We start from the raw sequence: 21,749 nt of genomic DNA, 5'->3' as shown, positions 1-21,749 counted from the left end.
CTTGCTGTTCCTCCACCCGTTTGACAAGGCTGTTGGCAGAACGAGGATCACTCTTTATACCGAAAATCTTCGACCGCCATTGCTAAATATTAAAGTGGTGTAAATATTGCCAATCGGTTCTTAATGCAGAAAAGTTTATGACTTTGCATTTCACGAAAAGCTAAAACTTCATAGTTCTTGACAACAAAATGTATGAATCACTATAAGTCAATTTGTGTCATACAACTGTCTGAGACTAACATTTCGTGGAGATATCAAGTGGAACTAGACTCTGAAGAAAGTAAGTGAAACTGCCAGCTTCAGTTCATTACCGGGATCTTACCGGCACATTATTCGCGTCACGAGTGAGTTTAGCGAAACTGCTAAAAAGATTCAAATGGAAAATACTCAGCGACAGAAATAAGCATTTCCTAAAATCCTACTACAAGAACTGGTTTTGAGGACGTAGTCTACATATATTGTTGGACTGGTAATAGTACGCACAGAACCATGCAAGCAGTTTCTTTTCACACTCTCCATCTGGAATGAAACTGAAAGAAACCGTAACATTTGTTAAGAATGTGTCACCAAACCTAATTTCCAGCCACTCTGGGATGACAAACTATCTTAAATTGAGCGTATCAAAACCAAATCAGAAATTATGCACTCCATTTTCATATGTTCCGTTACAGAGGAAGAGCAAAGAGTACTATGTAGTTTAATTCCCACACCATTCCAAAAGTTAGTAACATAGAGTCTGTAGCGTTAAGAAACGAATGAAATCACTACAATTGATCAAGGCCCCAGAGTCCGCTGGAATCTCTGTAGATCAACGTCGCTTGCACAGTATAGACGTAGATGCTGATTTTACGGCTGACTCAGCCCCTCTTCTAACCATTACATACCGTAGATCACTCGGAAAAAAAATGTTCCCAATGGATGAGAGAAAGCGCAAGACTTTCCCGTCTGCATGAAGAGTAGCACAAGACATCCACAAAACTACCGTCCAATATCATTGGTATTCCTCCGTTGTAGAATTTTGTCCTGAGTCACAACTTCAAGAGTATCTCGAATAAAATAACTTCCTCTGTGCCAACCAACATCGGTCATGCGAAACACAATTCTCCCTTCTCTGGTATTGCATCGTGTGGCCTAAGGTACTCAGTTACATATTCCGTGGATCATTTGAATGACTTTTTATGGAACTAATGTGGAACGAGTTTGTTTACAGGATAGGTATGCATGATTAGTTTTGACATTAATGAACATACTATTTTTCATCCTGCCCATGTAATTACACTTAAAAATTAGCTCCTTTTTCTTCAAAGCAGTCAGTTGGATGCAGTATATCTTGATTTTTCGAAAATCATTTGCCTCTTTAGCGCACCAACTAAGTACGACCATATAGGGTACAAACGAAATTTCTGACTGAGTTAAGGATGTCTAGGTAGATAGTCCACAGTACGCTTTCACTGATGGAGAGTCATCGAAGTATGTAGAAGTAATTTCAGGCTTTCCCCAGGAAGTGTGCTGGGACCTTGAAGCCTTGTCCTCATTTTGATGATCTGTGGAATAGCATTAAAAGTAAGCTCCGACTTTTCAAATGATGCAGTTGTCTATAATGAAGTACTACCTGTAAAAGCTGCACAGATTTTAATCAGATACTAATACAAGTTCAAAGTAATGTAAACACACGCAGTTTCCTGTAACTGCAAAGTCAATCACGATTGGAATCAGTCAGCTATTATAAATATAGTGGGAAGCTCCCTTGGCCATATCCTTCACAACGGTGTGCGGAGTGTGGATGTTAATCTAGATGAAGAAGGAGATTTATATGTAGAAAAAAGAACTTAACATGTTGTAGTGATTCCGACAGTATAGATGTAGATCTAAGAGGCGTCCCAGGCTGCTTTCTTTGTCATGGAATTTAGCACGCAATGCCCTGCGTCCGCGCTGCATTATAGTCAGGGTGATACGTGTTTATTCCAACGCACTAAGGCTTTCTGAAGATACTAATGTTGTGTGACTTTCCAACTGTGTGAACACTAACGCGCTCAGCAAAGAAGTATATGGATTTTATTCGTACCACGCTAGTCTTACAGTTAGAAGGGAGAAAGGATTGAGTGAACGATTAGGTGAAAGTGTCATCAACCATAGGTAAGTTGGTTTACACAGCTCAGTGATATGCTTGCATTGTATATTCTGTGCTTAGTCTTCCTCCAACTGACTTATCCAGCCAGAATGCAGCTACAAGCTGTATAAACAAAAATGTAAGTGTCCGTTTGTTCAAAATCGTTTATCTACAAAACTCCTTCACTAATTGCTTTAAAATTTTCACACAACGTTGCATTCGAATACGTGCGTGTCTTTATGTATCTACTGTAGCGACTGTAGCGCCATATGGTATTTAAATAAATTTATTAGAAATAAAATAAAAATTATATTTATATTACCGTATGGCACTTTAGTACGTATATAAAAACACTCACGTATTCGAATGCAACGTCCTGTCAAAATTTCAAAGCAATCGATGAAGAACTTTCGGAGATTTTCGACTTTATACAAACGATCATTTACATCTGTGAAAATAAAAATGTAAATGTTTGTGTACTCAAAATCTTAAATCTCGGAAAGTTCTTCACCGATTGCTTTGACATTTTGATACAACGTTGCATTCGAATACACGCTTGTCTTTACACGCCTATTTTAAATACATGTAGCACATAAATAAATATGTAACATATAAAGGAGAAACATCATTGTCCTACCAGAAATCCTGAAAGTTATTGACCTGTTTACTTCAAATTATAGTAAAACGTTGTTAGCAGGCAGGAAAGTTGTATTTATGACTTATGGGATTATGATTAGAATACTACTACAGAATCTGGATTTGCAACAGCAATAAACAAGACTCAAGGTCAGAGAGAGGGAAGAAGAGAAGATGGACGGAGAGGTGGGAGGTAACAGACATAGGAAGCGAAAAGGAGGAAATGGACAGGGAGAGAGGGCAGGAAAAGATGGTTAGAGAAAGCGGGAAGAAGGAGTTTAGGACGTACGTATATCAATTCCCATACGTATGAAAAACCGAGTGCTTTCTCTTTTCATTCTTTTCCACTTAATCAGACTGAGCCACAGCAACGCATGGCCGTGAACACCTAGTTTACCATAAATTCCGAACGACGGTGTGACTGGGTATTTTTTAAACGCACGAGCTACTGTCAGAGATGAAAAAACGATGAATGACGGGAAAAAAGTCGTAGTACTGACGGGGGATGGAATCCCAGGTCTTTGAACTTGTAGTTTGTAACCCACCCTCTGAATTACTAAGTCACGGAATTGAGTGATAGCTATTACGAAACGGTGCTGCGGACCGCTTTAAGACTGCCACACCTGTACAGAAAGTACATAGAGCAATCTGTGGTCGGAGAGGAAGCCGCAGCAATTTTCAAGTCAATTTCACCATAGGAATAAGAGTCTGAGTAACTGTAGCCTTCACACACTCTCGCAGGCGATCTAGTCGCAACGTTGACAGCAGCTACAAAGCCAACAATCTGGTAATATTGTTCAAGGAGTTCTGACAACGAAGACAAGGTCAGAGACCCCTGGGGCACCGAAAAAACGTAGTGCCAAGTTCTGCTCACGACATTCAACGAGAAACTGGCGATTTATTTGGATATAAATATGCAACCAGTCGCTTTGTTGAGTGTTTGACACTATTCATTTTCTTGACTATTAACTAGTTTTCGAGCCACTGCAAACTCATCATCAGTTGGAGATTTTACAGGAACATTATGTGGATCATATGCAGTTAGATGCTGTGGTCGTGGCGCTGGCGGAATTACAGATATTTAGTTTACAAGTATTATGAAACGAAAAGGTTGTTTCGGACACTTATAGAACACTACTTCGTGCTGTCCATGGCAAATCTGCACTCGTGATGAACATATTATGACTACACAAACACATACAAAATATTTAGCTGCACTTAGTTTTCACATAATCGCAGTAAGTGAACACTGAATGCAAGTACACAGTATGATATATACCACACTTTCCCACATCATGATCATCGGCCTGAGATGCCTTACATTAAAGAAAAATATTTAAAAGTATAGATAATAGATGTAGGTGAATCTTGCTGCCCGCGGGTATATTGTGACAATAGCACTGTACTTGTAATATGGAATAAAGAGTTACACAAAATATAAACAAATAGAGTGGAATATTTACTACGTAATCATAGACTAAATGAGTTACTACCATATACGACAAAGCTTTCCTTTATATTGCCATGATACTATAAATAAATTTTGTTTGAGACAAAACCTTAAAAGCAGAAAGTCAGCACAGAAAGCCAAAAGAAATTGTGAAATCTTCTGACTGAAATCGGAAATCAGAATGCACTACAAACGGACAGTCTTGCTAACTAAATAGCTTAATGAATTGCATTTCAAATTTGTAAAGTCATTGACCCATGTCGCATTATGCAATTTAATGTCAGCATTGATGCACACATTAACAATTTACAACTATATTCAGAATCTATGCCAAATAAAAATTTTAAGATCTTGCCTCAAACAAAACAGACAACGAATCTACATATCCTTCCAATACACACATAAATTATTACAGAGTTGTGAACATCATTGACATAACTTTCAGCTTTAAAGAACTGAGCTTGCTGAATGAACGACTCAATTACAACATTGCTCCCAGCCTAAAGAAGAATAAGATCAAGAATTTAATTATCAGCACCAAAGAGACCTGTGCCACACCCAAATTAAACCACAACACATAGAATGCCACAGCACATAAAGCAAATGAAATTATAAAGAAAAATCTTAAGGAAAATGAATTTACAGTATCATCCCACTAGCAATGAAGCCCTCGTAATAAAGGCAGATGAAAGCAACGTAGCTGTACTGATGTACCAGAGAGACAGTAATAACGAAATTTTTTGAAGCCAACAGTATCACCCAAAAGTTTCAAGATAAGTTCAAAAAACTGCTTAAAATCTGCAATTTTCTACTGACCAATAGAGAATTCCAGAAGAAAGGCACTCTCTCAAGAATACAAAAGAATTTAATCACATACACAAAGCTAAGCAATGTAGAAATTTATGAACTCATCATGTAACATGAATTAATCTTCTCACATAATTGTTTTCCATTCAATTTGAACATCAGCTATGCAGGTCTGCTTACTAACATATTTATACATGACCAGGAACAAGAATTCTTCTTAACTCGTCCACAAATTACAGATAAAATTATAACAAATATATGCGTGACACAATATTACTTTTCAGTCATCCATAGGAAGAACTAAATAACCTAGCAAATGAAATGAATAAAATGTATCTAAATACCAGATTGATAGTCAAACAATAGACAACTGACGGAATTAATTTTCTTGATATAGCCGTTTTCAGTCACAATAACAAGAATATGAGTATATAGGAAATCCACTACCACTGATGTTGCCATTAACAACTCCTATGCCACCTTAACCAGCATAAAATTGCTTTCTTCAGATCATCTGTGAGTGGTATGCTCGTCATCCTCATCACCGAAGCAGATACATGTAGTTAAATGAACATCCTTAAATCTATAGTCCAAAATAATGGGTATAATACCTCCCTCACAAACGCGCTTGTTGAACAAATCCAAAATACACTAAAGCAGTCAAACTATCATTGCAGGTTAAAACAAAAATATCAAAACTTTACAGCCTTCCATTCCAAGAGAACGTGTTGTACAAGCTTAGTGATGTTTTCGGACGATCTAATATAAAAATGTACTTCCATGCAAATAATAAATTATAAAATAAAACTATTCACAATATCAAATCCAATGAGGATCGGCATAGAGAGTCTGGCATATACAAACTCACATGCTCTTAGTCTTGATTCACTCCACGAGAAACAGGGACAAATTTTGCAACCCACTACAAAGAACATATGGATGAACTCTGACTAAAAACCGTAAACCCGTCCAGCTTTGCTCGTCATGAACACTCTGCTGGTGAAATAAATGACAACCTTTCTGTGTTACCTGTTTCTGACAAAGGGTCATAGATGGATCTCCTTGAGCAATTACAGATTTACATTCCAAAACAAAAATTACCTTAAAAGATCTTTAACGAACGAAATGAATCAAAACGGAACTTTATCGTTCGGAATTTCTAAGACGTTCTGTCACCAAAACAGAAAAGACAATAATGAGGTACATTCATCATCCTGCATGAATTATTCTTTTATTCATGTAGCAACTATTCATATAACAACTCTGTCTACTGATAACTGTTTTGCTCTTCATTATTTATATTATAATGATCACATGAAAAAAATCTCTGTCAACCATGGTAGTAACTCATTCACTCTTTAATTTCGTATTAAATGTTGCACTCCATATTTTTATATTTTGTGTAACTCTTTAATCCGTATTATAAAGATACTGCCAATGTAAGGACACATCGGCGGCTAGCAAAATTTACTTATATCTCTTACCAATACTTGTAAATATTTATCCTGTAACATTAAGCGTCTCATGCCAAAGATCCTGGTGTGGCAAAGTGTGAAAGATATACTCATAACCTTTGTACTTACATTCAGTGTGTATGTGCTGTTGAGTGGTACTTAAGTAAATAAATTATTGAAATAAAAGTGAAGTAGAAATTAGAATATAAATGAAAAACTTGGTTTAGTGAGTTACATACTGGCAAACAGCGGGCAAAACAGCAGAACAGAAGAGACAATGACCGTGAAGTCGTTCACCTCCAGTAAACTGAAGTGAATAAATACGCGAGACGCAGTGGGCCAGACAGACGGAGAAGGAGACGGAGACGGAGACGAGACGAGAGACGAAGAAGACGATGAAGTGAAGAAGCGTAGCAGTAGTTTTCAGTCAGTTTCGGTGCTGAAGACCGTCATACAAGAAGAGTCTACATCATGCACAGACGCACTCCTAATGCACGCTGATATGCATGGTCCGACACGATTAAAGTCAAGAAATCCCTTCTGGAACCACTCCTCGAACAATCGGGACACCATAGTAGAATCGAAACACCTATGGTTCCAATGGTTCAAATGGCTCTGAGCACTATGGGACTTAACTTCTGAGATCATCAGTCCCCTAGAACTTAGAACTACTTAAACCTAACTAACCTAAGGACATCACACACATCTATGCCCGAGGCAGGATTCGAACCTGTGACCGTAGCGGTCCCGCGGTTCCAGACTGTAGCGCCTAGAACCGCTCGGACACCCAGGCCGGCGAAACACCTATGGCAACAAGCAAATGTTAACAATGGACACCTCTTTAAGAACCCGGCTGATCGTATTCCTGGCCTCAACATCCCTCAAAGAAGCCGGGTGGCACTAAACAGAATGAGAAATGGTGTTGGACTGTGCAGTGGGGCTACGTGGACGATACTGACTGTGACTGCGGCGAAATGCAGAAGATGCAGCACATAATCGAATGAAAGTTATGGTTTTCGGGACGGTTCACTAGAGGATCAGCATAGACTCACAGACTGTGCCATTTCTTGACTTTGTAATTTAAGTGTTTGTGTTTAATTGTTAATTTTGACAGATTGCGACATGTATGCACTATAAGTTTATGAAACTGTAATATGTATAGCTACATTTATAATGAAGAAGATCTTGTTACATTTGCGTGTAAATTAAGTTTCCCATGCTGAATGTGTATAGTACTGTATGGCATCTGGCATATCTAACGCAAAATAAATAAATAAATTGGGATGCGAGTGAGTGGTGTGGCGCGGTGTTGCAGGACTTCAACGTGAGCCAGCAGCAGCATGCGGTGCAGCCGCCGCCTCAGCCGCAGCCCCAGCCGCCGCCGTCGGGCGCCGGCGAGTCGTCCGCGGCGGGCGGGCTGCTGCCGCACCAGTCGCGCTCCTACCCCAGCGGCGGCGCCAGGCTGGCCAGGACGCCATCCGTGTCCTCGCAGGGCAGCCTCGACTCCAGCCTCTCCAGACAGGTACGCTCACGCTCCGGCCACTTACACTACTGGCCATTAAAATTGCTACACCACGAAGATGACGTGCTACAGACGCTAAATATAACCAACGGGAAGAAGATGCTGTGATATGCAAATGATTAGCTTTTCAGAGCATTCACACAAGGTTGGTGCCGGTGGCGACACCTACAACGTGCTGACATGAGGAAAGTTTCCAACCGATTTCTCATACACAAACAGTAGTTGACTGGCGTTGTTTAGTGAAACGTTGTTGTGATGCCTCGTATAAGGAGGAGAAACGCGTATCATCACGTTTCCGACTTTGATAAAGGTCGGATTGTAACCTATCGCGATTGCGGTTTATCGTATCGCGACATTGCTGTTCGCGTTGGTCGAGATCCGATTACTGTTACCAGAATATGGAATCTGTGGGTTCAGGAGGGTATTACGGAACGCCGTGCTGGATCCCAACGTCCTCGTATCACTGGCAGTCGATATGACAGGCATCTTATCCGCATGGCTCTAACGAATCGTGCATCCACGTCTCAATCCCTGAGTCAACAGATGAGGACGTTTGCAAGACAACAACCATCTGCACGAACAGTTCGACGACGTTTGCAGCAGCATCGACTATCAGCTCGGAGAACATGACTGCGGTTACCCCCGACGCTGCATCACAGACAGGAGCGCCTGCGATGGTGTACTCAAGGACGAACCTGGGTGCACGAATGGCAAAACTTCATTTTTTCGGATGAATCCAGGTTCTGCTTACAGCATCATGATGGTCGCATCCGTGTTTGGCGACATCGCGGTGAACGCACATTAGAAGCGTGTATTCGTCATCGCCAACTGGCGTATCACCCGGTGTGATGGTACGGGGTGCCATTGGTTAGACGTCTCGGTCACCTCATGTTCGCATTGACGGCACTTTGAATAGTGGACGTTACATTTCAGATGTGATACAACCCGTGGCTCTAACCTACGATCCCTGTGAAACCCTACATTTCATCAGGATAATGCACGACCGCATGTTGCAGGTCCCGTACGGGCCTTTCTGGATACAGAAAATGTTCGACTGCTGCCCTGGCCAGCACATTCTCCAGATCTCTCAGTAACTGAAAAAGTCTGGTCAATGGTGGCCAAGCAACTGGCTCGTCACAATACGCCAGTCACTACTCTTGATGAACTGTGGTATCTTGTTGAAGCTGAATGGGCAGCTGCACCTGTACACGCCATCCAAGCTCTGTTTCACTCAATGGCCAGGCGTATCAAGGCCGTTTTTACAGCCAGAGGTAGTTGTTCTGGGTACTGATTTCTCAGGATCTATGCACCCAAATTGCGTGAAAATATAATCACATGTCAGTTCTAGTATAATATATTTGTCCAATGAATACCCGTTTATCATCAGCATTTCTTCTTGGTGTAGCAATTTTAATGGCCAGTAGTGTACATTTCGTCCGAAGTGTACTCCATGTGTACGCTCCTGGCCATTAAAATTGCAACAATGTGGAGATGGCATTACAACAAACGTCAAATTGGCATCTCATCTCAACTGTACAACGTAGACAGGAGCAGAACCCGTACAAAATAACGTGGACCCGGCGCAGAAACGCGAAGGATCGACCAACGCAGTTCACAGTCGCCCGCTGATCTGTGCATTCCTAGCATTCTCACTGCTATCTCTTTACACGTATCATGGCACTACAGTCTACGCAGTGTAGCTACAGGTAAAGGTTGAAGAGAACCTGCCTCCTAGCCCTCTTGGTCTCTCTAACAGGACTGTGATGAACTTAGTGCAATGCTCGGAAATTGTAAGTCATGCCAAAAAAATGTTCAAATGTGTGTGAAATCTAATTGGACTTAACTGCTAACGTCGTCAGTCCCTGAGCTTACACACTACTTAACTTAAATTATCCAAAGGACAAACACACACACACCCATACCCGAGGGAGGACTCGAACCTCCGCCGGGATCAGCCGCATAAGTCATACCCACAGATCAAAATATTCTCATATTTAATATTCAAACAAAATTATCGACATCTGGTTTGCAATCAAACACCATCATAGTGAGACAAACAAATTAGAAATGCAGGGGTTCCATCTCTTCTTATAGAATCAACCAACCAGGATCAGCTGTGGAATAATAGTTCGGCTATGAGATTTAATGAAATTACAATGAAATGAATACCCCTAGCTGCATACAGGCGCTGATATAAGTCGACGGGGACAGTTAAAAATGTGTGCCCCGACCGGGACTCGACTCCAAGATCTCCTGCTTACATGGCAGACCCTCTATACATATTTTTTTTTTGGGGGGGGGGAGGCATTTTTGTTAGTTGTTGATCGTTGCGGACGTCACATGACATCCGTTCAAGTTCCTTTGTTGATCCTTCCGCTCAGTTTTGTTATTACAGAGGCCAACCAGCTCTCTGACGGAACACGCTGAGCTACCGTGCCGGCTAGCCACCGGACACAGAGGATAGTGCGTAGTGCGACTGCAGGGACTTATCTCTGGCACACCTCCCGATATATATATATATATATATATATATATATATATATATATATATATATACTCCTGGAAGTGGAAAAAAGAACACATTGACACCGGTATGTCAGACCCACCATACTTGCTCCGGACACTACGAGAGGGATGTACAAGCAATGATCACACGCACGGCACAGCGGACACACCAGGAACCGCGGTGTTGGCCGTCGAATGGCGCTAGCTGCGCAGCATTTGTGCACCGCCGCCGTCAGTGTCAGCCAGTTTGCCGTGGCATACGGAGCTCCATCGCAGTCTTTAACACTGGTAGCATGCCGCGACAGCGTGGACGTGAACCGTATGTGCAGTTGACGGACTTTGAGCGAGGGCGTATAGTGGGCATGCGGGAGGCCGGGTGGACGTACCGCCGAATTGCTCAACACGTGGGGCGTGAGGTCTCCACAGTACATCGATGTTGTCGCCAGTGGTCGGCGGAAGGTGCACGTGCCCGTCGACCTGGGACCGGACCGCAGCGACGCACGGATGCACGCCAAGACCGTAGGATCCTACGCAGTGCCGTAGGGGACCGCACCGCCACTTCCCAGCAAATTAGGGACACTGTTGCTCCTGGGGTATCGGCGAGGACCATTCGCAACCGTCTCCATGAAGCTGGGCTACGGTCCCGCACACCGTTAGGCCGTCTTCCGCTCACGCCCCAACATCGTGCAGCCCGCCTCCAGTGGTGTCGCGACAGGCGTGAATGGAGGGACGAATGGAGACGTGTCGTCTTCAGCGATGAGAGTCGCTTCTGCCTTGGTGCCAATGATGGTCGTATGCGTGTTTGGCGCCGTGCAGGTGAGCGCCACAATCAGGACTGCATACGACCGAGGCACACAGGGCCAACACCCGGCATCATGGTGTGGGGAGCGATCTCCTACACTGGCCGTACACCACTGGTGATCGTCGAGGGGACACTGAATAGTGCACGGTACATCCAAACCGTCATCGAACCCATCGTTCCACCATTCCTAGACCGGCAAGGGAACTTGCTGTTCCAACAGGACAATGCACGTCCGCATGTATCCCGTGCCACCCAACGTGCTGTAGAAGGTGTAAGTCAACTACCCTGGCCAGCAAGATCTCCGGATCTGTCCCCCATTGAGCATGTTTGGGACTGGATGAAGCGTCATCTCACGCGGTCTGCACGTCCAGCACGAACGCTGGTCCAACTGAGGCGCCAGGTGGAAATGGCATGGCAAGCCATTCCACAGGACTACATCCAGCATCTCTACGATCGTCTCCATGGGAGAATAGCAGCCTGCATTGCTGCGAAAGGTGGATATACACTGTACTAGTGCCGACATTGTGCATGCTCTGTTGCCTGTGTCTATGTGCCTGTGGTTCTGTCAGTGTGATCATGTGATGTATCTGACCCCAGGAATGTGTCAATAAAGTTTCCCCTTTCTGGGACAATGAATTCACGGTGTTCTTATTTCAATTTCCAGGAGTATATATATATATATATATATATATATATATATATATATATATATATATATATATATATATCAAGTCAGAGTTAAACAACTTATTTATTTACACTACGATGCCGTCACGCACCACATTAAAATGACAGAATAAGTTTCCAATGAAATGAACATAAAATATCGTAATATTGACTGATAAACTACTCCAACACTACGAGCAAAGTGTCACATAAAACATTGAAACTTAAAGCTCTCTACACAGTCCAGTCACATCAGTCACATTAATGTGACCACAGCCTGTTAGAAGTCAACGTCCAGTAACCACGTACATACTGAAGATGACACCACTAGCAGTGGAGGGTTTATAAAGCGTGTCGTGGGATGCGGAAGACAGTGCAGTCGATGTAGTAATGAGGAAACAGATTTATCTGACGTTCCAAAAGGGCATGATCATTGGTTTTCGGGACAAGGGCGGAAGCATTTACGAAATGGCTTAGTCTGTAAGAAACGGCTTAGTTTGTAAAGTGCGCTGTCCACAAGTGCGCTGTCCGAAAGTGGCGCCGAGGTAACTGTGGCGCAACACGAGCCGCAGATGACAGGGCTGAACGACGGCTGCTGATATGTGTACGGGCGAATAGACGTGCAAATACTGAGCAACTTACTGTTCAGGTGAACCAAGGAGCTACCAACAGCGTCTCCTCTACGACCGATCAAGCGAACGTTGCCGCGTACGGGCCTCCGTAACAGGCGTCTCGTTCACTCATCCATGCTGACTGCTGTTCTTCGACGGCGGAGGCTGGAATAGCATGTCCATACTACAGTTAGACATCACTTAAGTGACGACAGGTGACCTTTTCAGATGAATCAGACTAATGGTCGTTGGCGTATACGACATGAAACGTCTGAATTCAAACATACTGCAACAATCATTGCAAGGGTTCAGGACGGAGGAGGAAGCCTTATGGTCTGGAGAATGTTTTCGTGGCATTCCTCGGGTGATCTAGTCATTCTGCGCCTACCCTTTGGGACCATATCTACCCCTAAATGCAGTTTGGTTTTCCTCAGTATGACGGCATCCACTAGCAGGACAGTGCAACGTGTCCCACAATTAGCAGTGCACGTGCGTGGTTTTAAGAGGAGCAGGATGAGTCTACCGTACTCCTCTGACCACCAGACTCCCCGGATTTAAACCAAATCTAGAATTTGTGGGACCACATCGATCGGGCTGTACATGCCATGGATCCTAAACCGAAAAACCTAGCGCAGGTGCGAAGTAAATGAGTCCGAGACCTACACAACAATAGAATTAATCAGCCAACACAAAATTGCGTAGGGAATACTATAAAGAATGAGCTGCTCAGAAAGTGGATATCGCTAATGCGAAATGCGACATTTACCAATAAACTCTCTCTCTCTCCATGGCAGGAAAGCAAGTGTCCAAAATCATCCTTCCCTAATTCTAGCTCCTGACTTTTAGAAAAACTTCACGTTGAAGGGATGACACTCAGCCATTTTCAAAGTGGCCGGGAGAAATTCAGTTTATTTGCGTACATACAGTGGAACCCTGCAGAAATTTCCCATTCTTGGCTTATAGAGCACATCGTAACATGTGAGAATATGAGATCGGCTGCTAGCCGTGTTACACTCATTGGTCGAGTCTTCCGTGAACAAGTACGGCAGCCGGAAGAACTCATTTGATTGGACTTCAAGACCAGGAGGGAAAGGCAACGAATTTTCTCATGGTGGCCCAGCAGCGTGACTTAGCAGCAGCTACCTTCAAAGTAAAAAACAGCATTTGCCTCCAGAGCGTGGAGCAAGAACTTACCACAACTGCCTCTACAAACTGCAGTGCCCTGAGGACCCACTTGCCTTCTCCAGAGCTTCTGTAACTGATATCGTATGGTCGCCACTGTACGAACACCTTGGCCCAATCGTTTCTTAACAAGATAATTTGAAGCCTTCTTCCCAAGTTAACTGATCCTGCTGTCTGCTCAAAAATAGCCAATAAATGAGAAAAAAATTGTTGAGTGTCACTCGAAGATATGTGACTGTCAGAACATGACAGTTAGTGATAATTGGGCACTCGTGTCAATATGTAATTCAATTACATTTATGTCAGACGAACTAAAAATCTGATTAAAAATGAGCTTTACATGGTTTCAGGAACGACTAGCTATCCCAATCTGACAATAAACAGAATAAAGAAGAAGCAACGCGGCAGTGGACAGAACTACGAGTACACCTGAAGGCTTCGCTTTCTTCACGAAAGAAGCTGAGAAAGGAAAAGAAAATTTTATTTTTAGGTGAAACTGCCGAACAGGTTATCAAGGGGCTGACATATCATATCCAGGTGACACATGTGTATTTTAGATTGTCATTATCGTAGTAAACGACGTTGTCCCCTAAGCAATACTTTTTACTTTTTTTCCCTTATGAGATGTCTTTCTAGCAGCACATGGTCGGACTTGTTTTCTTCCATTGGTTCTTTCTTTATGCAAATATTCTTTCTTGATACTCTGCAACAGTTTAAGCTGTCAACGTGAAACTATCTTACGGCTCGGGGCCGTTCGCCACTATCACTACTGTTGTCACCTCGCATGCTACGTTCCCTGTTCAGGTATGAGTGAAATAAGTTTGTGCGCACCCTAGTGCCATCTGTAGTCTTTATATAAGGATATACTACACAGCAGGTTTCTCTTGTAGAAATCACTTCTAAATTAATGTTCTTTGCGTTGCATCGTCCAGAGATCGCAGTGCCACACCAAAATAGTTACCACAGACATCAGCGAGGCCTCGCTGCAATCTGCGACAACAACTGGAAGCCACTCCTAAAGACCACACCTCCCTCTCAGCATAGCAGCGCCCTCACACTAAGGTCGACATAGTGTCCAGAAAGCAAGAGCTCCGCCCAGTTCGTGGCCTCATCTGAAGGAGTCAGCATCACAGTGTAGGACCAACGAGTTGTTAAGTCCCTGACGAACTTGTACTTTTGTACCTCGAGAGAGTAGTTTGTTAATAAGTGCATGAAGTGATGGTTTCACACTCAATGACAGTTCTAAATTACCGAGCAATCCTGTGGCAAAAAGCTGTGTCATAGTCACATAAATATTTTATTCATTTATGTAACAAAGGGAACAAATATTTTATGTGTTCTAGTTTGATCAGACTTCTCCCAGAGCAACTAAAGAACCCACAATAATAACCGAACGAAAGCAGTGCCGCAGTAGCAGATAGCGTGTGAGAAAGTTGTGTTACGCAGGGGCGGCTTCTGAAGTAGTGCCACTGTGCCGCGGCACCACTTGTATAAAAAAGAAAGAAAGAGAAATCTATGCGAACTGCGCATAAAACATTGCTTCGGAGTATATTTTCTCATATGAAGAGGCGCGTTTCACCGCGCACGCTCTCGCGGTGGTTTTCTGAAGCTTCAAGCCAACTGCAGATTGGCACCGTCTGTCCTCATTCGCGCTGAGTGAAAAGCTCGGCCGTTGGTTTCTACACCCTTCTTAGTGGCGGAAGTAGAGCCACAGCCAGTCTGACTAAGAGCTTTACGTTCCTTCTGCCGGAGAGCAGCAAAGTGTAGGACCTATAGAAGCACGATCTGCCATCTAGCGATCATGTTAGAATACATCGGGGTGCAGAATTCTTGTAATCCAGTTTTACAATACTTGTTCAAAAATGGTTCAAATGGTTCTGAGCACTATGGGACTTAACTTCTAAGGTCATCAGTCCCCTAGAACTTAGAACTACTTAAACCTAACTAACCTAAGGACATCACACACATCCATGCCCGAGGCAGGATTCGAACCTGCGACCGTAGCGGCTGCGCGTTTCCAGACTGTAGCGCCTTTAACCGCTTGGCCACCCCGGCCTGCACAATATTGGTGCAATTTAATGCTAATACATTCTTCAACGCTAATTAAAGCTTAATTAAATCGAATACAGAAATAATACATTTAAATATCTTTATACACTACTGGCTATTAAAATTGCTACACCACGAAGATGACGTGCTACAGACGGGAAATTTAACCGACGGGAAGAAGATACTGTGATATGCAAATGATTAGCTCTTCAGAGCATTAACACGCGCTTGGCGCCGGTGGCGACACCTACAACTTGCTGACATGAGGAAAGTTTCCAAACGATTTCTCATACACAAACAGCAGTTGACCGGCGTTGCCTGGTGAAACGTTATTGTGATGCCTCGTGTAAGGAGGAGAAATGGGTACCATCACGTTTCCGACTCTGATAAACGTCGGATTGTAGCCTATCGCGATTGCGGTTTATAGTATCGCGACATTGCTGCTCGCGTTGGTAGAGATCGAATGACTATTAGCAGAATATGGAATCGGTGGGTTCAGGAGGGTAATACAGAACGCCGTGCTGGATCCCAACGGCCTCGTATCACTAGCAGTCGAGATGACAGGCATCTTATCCGCATGACTGTAACGGATCGTGCAGCCACGTCTCGATCCCTGAGTCAACAGATGGGGATGTTTGCAACACAACAACAATCTGCACGAACAGCTCGACGACGTTTGCAGCAGCATGGACTATCAGCTCGGAGACCATGGCTGTGGTTACCCTTGACGCTGCATCACAGACAGGAGCGCCTTGCGATAGTGTACTCAACGACGAACCTGGGTGCACGAATGGCAAAACGTCATTTTTTCGGATGAATCCAGGTTCTGTTTACAGCATCATGATGGTCGCATCCGTGTTTGGCGACATCGCGGTGGACGCACATTGAAAGCGTGTATTCGTCATCGCCAACTGGCGTATCACCCGGCGTGATGGTATGGGGTGCCATTGGTTAGACGTCTCGGTCACCTCATGTTCGCATTGACGGCACTTTGAATAGTGGACGTTACATTTCAGATGTGTTACGACCCGTGGCTCTAACCTACGATCCCTGCGAAACCCTACATTTCAGCAGGACAATGCACGACCGCATGTTGCAGGTCCCGTACGGGCCTTTCTGGATACAGAAAATGTTCGACTGCTGCCCTGGCCAGCACATTCTCCAGATCTCTTAGCAACTGAAAAAGTCTGGTCAATGGTGGCCAAGCAACTGGCTCGTCACAATACGCCAGTCACTACTCTTGATGAACTGTGGTATCGTGTTGAAGCTGCATGGGCAGCTGTACCTGTACACGCCATCCAAACTCTGTTTGACTCAATGCCCAGACGTATCAAGGCCATTATTACGGCCAGAAGTGGTTGTTCTGGGTACTGATTTCTCAGGATCTATGCACCCAAATTGCGTGAAAATGTAATCACATGTCAGTTCTAGTATAGCATATTTGTCCAATGAATACCCGTTTATCATCAGCATTTCTTCTTGGTGTAGCAATTGTAATGGCCAGTAGTGTAAATAGCTATGTGTAATTCAAACATAGTTATGCCCTTAGATTTTGAAACTAAGAGGCATTATTTCAATATTGGTATATGTCACAACAACAGGCTACTGTTACAGAACAAAAACGACTAACGTACTCACCACATGTTGAGCATCTGTTTTTCAAACAAAGATGTAGTATTTCTGTTTATACTCGTTGCGTTCGTGTAATAGTGTTGTGTACAAACACGTTGAAGTTATTGCGAGGTCAGGTAATTAACCATATATAGCTGTCTGCACAGTGTCATCTGTAAGGTTCAAAAATGGTTCAAATGGCTCTGAGTACTACGGGACTTAACTTCTGAGGTCATCAGTCCCCTAGACGTAGAACTACTTAAACCTAACTAACCTAAGGACATCACACACATCCATGCCCGAGGCAGGATTCGAACATGCGACCGTAGCGGTCGCGCGGCTCCAGACTGTAGCACCTAGAACCGCTCGGCCACTCCAGCCGGCCATCTGTAAGGGAAAATTCAGTTGACTGTGAAAATAGCAAACATTAACAAAGTAAATGAGTTATTAAAAACGCCATTTAGCGGCAGGACTTCCAGATAAAAAACACCAGGTAGGCCACTCCCTAATCTGAATCTGTAGCAGCAAACAAAAAATCGATGCTGTAAGTTCAATCCAAAAATTTAACAAAATAAGAAATGAATTTGTCGTTGTGAAGAAAGCAATGCTGTTTTTTGTTTTGCTTTTGTATAATTGGGGGAGATGTTCATAGGTGTAAGACCGGAATAGCCGATATTGAGCATATATGGTCTAAAATGAAAGTACAGGAAATGTCAAAGCGACACATGAATAATGTGCTTAGTCTTTCATTTCTAGGCAAAACTAACATTCAGCAGAAATTTGGTTCGCAATAGAGACAATCAATTGACAGCCACGACAAACGTATACAAAAGAACAGATATATACTGAATTTAATTGTAAACTGTATTCCATGCTGTAGTGTTTTGGAACTTGCTCTCAGGGGGCACGATGAATCTGATGCCTCTCAAAATAAGGGGGTTTTCCGCGAGCTAATTCAGTTCAGTGCGGAACTGGATAAAGATCTTAAAGTTCATCTCATTCAAGAATCAGTGTTCAATGGCATTTCTAAGACAGTTTGGAACGAACTACTGCAATGCGCGTTAGAAGTGTACCATGATGAAGTTCGTAAAGAAATAAAACGTGCCGATTATGTTGCAGTAATCGCGGATGAAAGCACAGATGTGTCGTGCGAATTTCAGTTGGTTATTGTTTGCGTTATGTTGTTGACGGAAAACCTGTTGAAAGATTTTGGAACTTTGTTAATGCAGAAAGTCAAAATGCTCATACTATAGCTGAATTATGAACCATTAATTGGCGATGATTGAGAAAATCTAATAGCTCAGAGTTACGATGGTGCAAACGTTATGAGTATCAAGTCTAACGGGGTTTAGAAATTAATTAAAGACAAATATCCAGATTCAAACTAAATCCATTGTTCTGCATCACTTCAACTTTATGTCTACGGCAGCCTCTGTTAACAACAAAGCCCACATCTTTTTTGCGCACCTTTCAGGTAATTCTTCTTTCTTTTTTAACTCGCCGGAGAGATCAAAAGTGTTGCATAGCATTATTCAAAAAAGCTTGCCCCGTGGGTGTGACGAGATGGAATTACCATTCGCGAGTAGTAAAAGAGTTTCCGAAAACAAGGAAAAATCTTATTACTGTTATATGAGTTACTGAAACAAGTGAGAACATAAAACTATCTTCTACTATTGAAAAAGATGGTTCATACAAACAAAGACAGCAAAATAACGAATTCATTTTCTGGCCATCATTTTTCTATAAGATAATTCCTCATGCAGACGTACTTTTTAATCAGCTTCGAAGAAGGTAACCGAACCGACCACAGCAACGCAATACAACCAGAACTTTGAAGCGGTAATGCAAAACATCAGAGATGACATTGACTCCAGCCTTAATGAGATCAGTTTCGAAAATAATAAAACGATGCCTGCCAAGAAGCCACGGATTCTTGATGTGCATAAAAAAAGGGGATGGTTTGGAAGTCTGCGATGCAGTCCTTTCTGAAATAATATTACGTTTTCAGTTCACTGGACACCTAATTGCAGCCAACGTATTTGATGTAAATCAGTTTGAGATATACATCACAGATTTTTCGGACAAATACCTTGAAATTAAAGACACATATACATTTCTAGAAAAAAGAAAGTTGAAGGGCGAGCTTCAAGTCTTCTATGCTAGGCTTAAGTTGAGAGCAGTTTCTGGAGCAGTTCCGTTTATTTCGCTGATTCTGGGGGATGAATTTCGTGACACATTTGACGAGACTGTTAAAGTTTTGAAACTGTTAATCACGACGCCTATCTCGACATCAGAAGCTGAGCGGTGCTTTTCAGAGCTCAAGAGAATCAAAAAGTTCCTACGAAGCATAATGAAAGAAGAATGACTGAGTGCCTTATGCATGCTATCGTGTGAAAAGTCATTCGTGTTTGAAATTGAACATTTACTCTGAGATGACAGATTCATTTGCGAACAAGAAGGAGCAACGAATCGATTTGCAATATCGTTCCTACTAATTATTTTGAAGCTGTCGCCCCAAAGTCAAGAATTTGCTGCTTTTGGTGAGTACAATGCTTTTAGTTTTAAATGTTGGTAATTTGATTAAATTTGCTTCGCAAACTCCAGATTCGAATAATTTGTGCATGCTCTATTATTTCTCGTTCTGGCAGTCGGCCGCGAACTTAAACCAAACGAAGAGTTCTGGCTGTAGGGAAGGGAAGACCGGAGTGAGGGGACAAGCGCCACGCCTCCCTCTCACAGGGCTGGGAGTGATATCGCATTCAATACAACAAAAAACCAGTTCAAAGTTGCAAATTTCACTTTTTTATTCACTCGATGACTAGTTTCGGCCCAGACCCATTTTCAGATCATCGTAACATAGGCAAAAATGGTATTTCCGCAGATGTGAAAACCGTGTATAAAATGTGCAACAAACAGTTACAGCGCTTACAGCTAACTGTTATTATGCGTTGTAACTGTTCGTTGCACATTTCTGACACGGTTTTCACATCTTCGGAAATATCATTTTTTACTACATTACGATGATTTCAAAATGGGTCTCGGTCCGAAACCAGTCATCGAGTGAATAAAAAAATAAAATTTGCAGCTTTGGACTGGTTTTTCGTTGAGTACAACAGAAGTTGCTGACCCACAGTTACTCCAGCATGCTAGAAGGTCGTGGTATCGCATTGTCTTTTCAGGCGATTTTCGACTCTGTTTACAGCATCACGACAGATGCACACCGATGAGTCAAGACATTTGCTTAATAGCTTGTTTGTCGACCTTTGGAACGAAATAAACACTGATTCTGGGTATCAAGAATTCGACAGTTTGTTGGTAGGTCTGCGGAGGTATGTGGCATTAGATGTCTATTCGCAGGTCATGTAATTCGCGTAAATAACAAGCCGCTGATTTACGTACGCGGCGATGGCGCCCGACAGCGACCCATATAGGTTCCATAGGATTTGCATCAAACGAATTTCGTCCACGAGACATCAACGTGATTTCAATATAATGCTCCTCAAATCACTGAAGTACGGACAATTATACTGCTGAAAGATGACATCGCCGTCGGGGAAGACATCACGCATGAAGTGATGCAGTGTGTCTTCGGTTTCTACCACAGGTCCCATGCAAGGGTAGGAGAATATCTCCCACAGCATAATACTGCTCCCACCAACGTGCACGTTTCGAGCCGCCATTCACCTCGATACCGGCGTTTGTGGAGGCCACGATCGACCTATTATGACAAAAATATGATTCATCAGAAGAACATGATGAACATGATGTATGGCTCCATGCCGTCATCAGAAGAGCCGACACGGTTCCATTACTATACGGTCGAATCCCGATGTTCCCGTCTCCGCTGCAGTCGTAACTCATGATGTCGCAGGGTCAACATGTGAACACGTAGGTGTGGTCTGCAATGGCGCTCCGGCCGGCCGCAGTGGCCGAGCGGTTCTAGCCGTTTCAGTCTGGAACCGCGCGACCGCTACGGTCGCAGGTTCGAATCCTGCCTCGGGCATGGATGTATGTGATGTCCTTAGAAGGTTAGTTAGGTTTAAGTAGGGGACTGATGACCTCAGAAGTTAAGTCCCATAGTGCTCAGAGCCATTTTCAACCAGGACGCCCATCATGCATGGCAGTTAGATGTCAGGGCCTGGGAAACTGTTTCTTGTCCCTACCCTGTAGGCTGCCGTGCAAATCAGGCTGATTTGGGAAGCTGATAATGTTCCCACACTTTCCTGTCATGCTGGGCACCTATATGGTAGGGTCTGGAGAAAAACAAAGTTTTGTTCGTATCGCCACTCGTTCGTATTGGAGCTGGGAATATCTAAATCCTACATGCTGATACTCATTATACCT

The 21,749-nt window shown here is 43.1% G+C and overlaps 1 protein-coding gene across 1 annotated transcript in view; it reads left to right on the top strand.

Annotated features, from left to right (window-relative positions):
- Positions 1–7,862: 7,862 nt before the first annotated feature.
- The window catches only part of LOC126252392 (synaptotagmin-5), a gene marked incomplete at its 5' end in the record, with an annotated part of 250,182 nt that continues 236,295 nt past the window's right edge, over positions 7,863–21,749 (top strand). The window contains one exon of the mRNA XM_049953283.1: positions 7,863–7,979. Coding sequence (XP_049809240.1) covers positions 7,863–7,979 — 117 coding nt within the window. The remainder of the gene's footprint in view (positions 7,980–21,749) is intronic.

This window comes from Schistocerca nitens, chromosome 4 (assembly GCF_023898315.1).
Source record: "Schistocerca nitens isolate TAMUIC-IGC-003100 chromosome 4, iqSchNite1.1, whole genome shotgun sequence".
NCBI lineage: Eukaryota > Metazoa > Arthropoda > Insecta > Orthoptera > Acrididae > Schistocerca > Schistocerca nitens.
The sequence above is the reverse complement of the archived record's forward strand: the minus strand, read 5'-3'. Positions and strand labels throughout refer to the sequence as shown.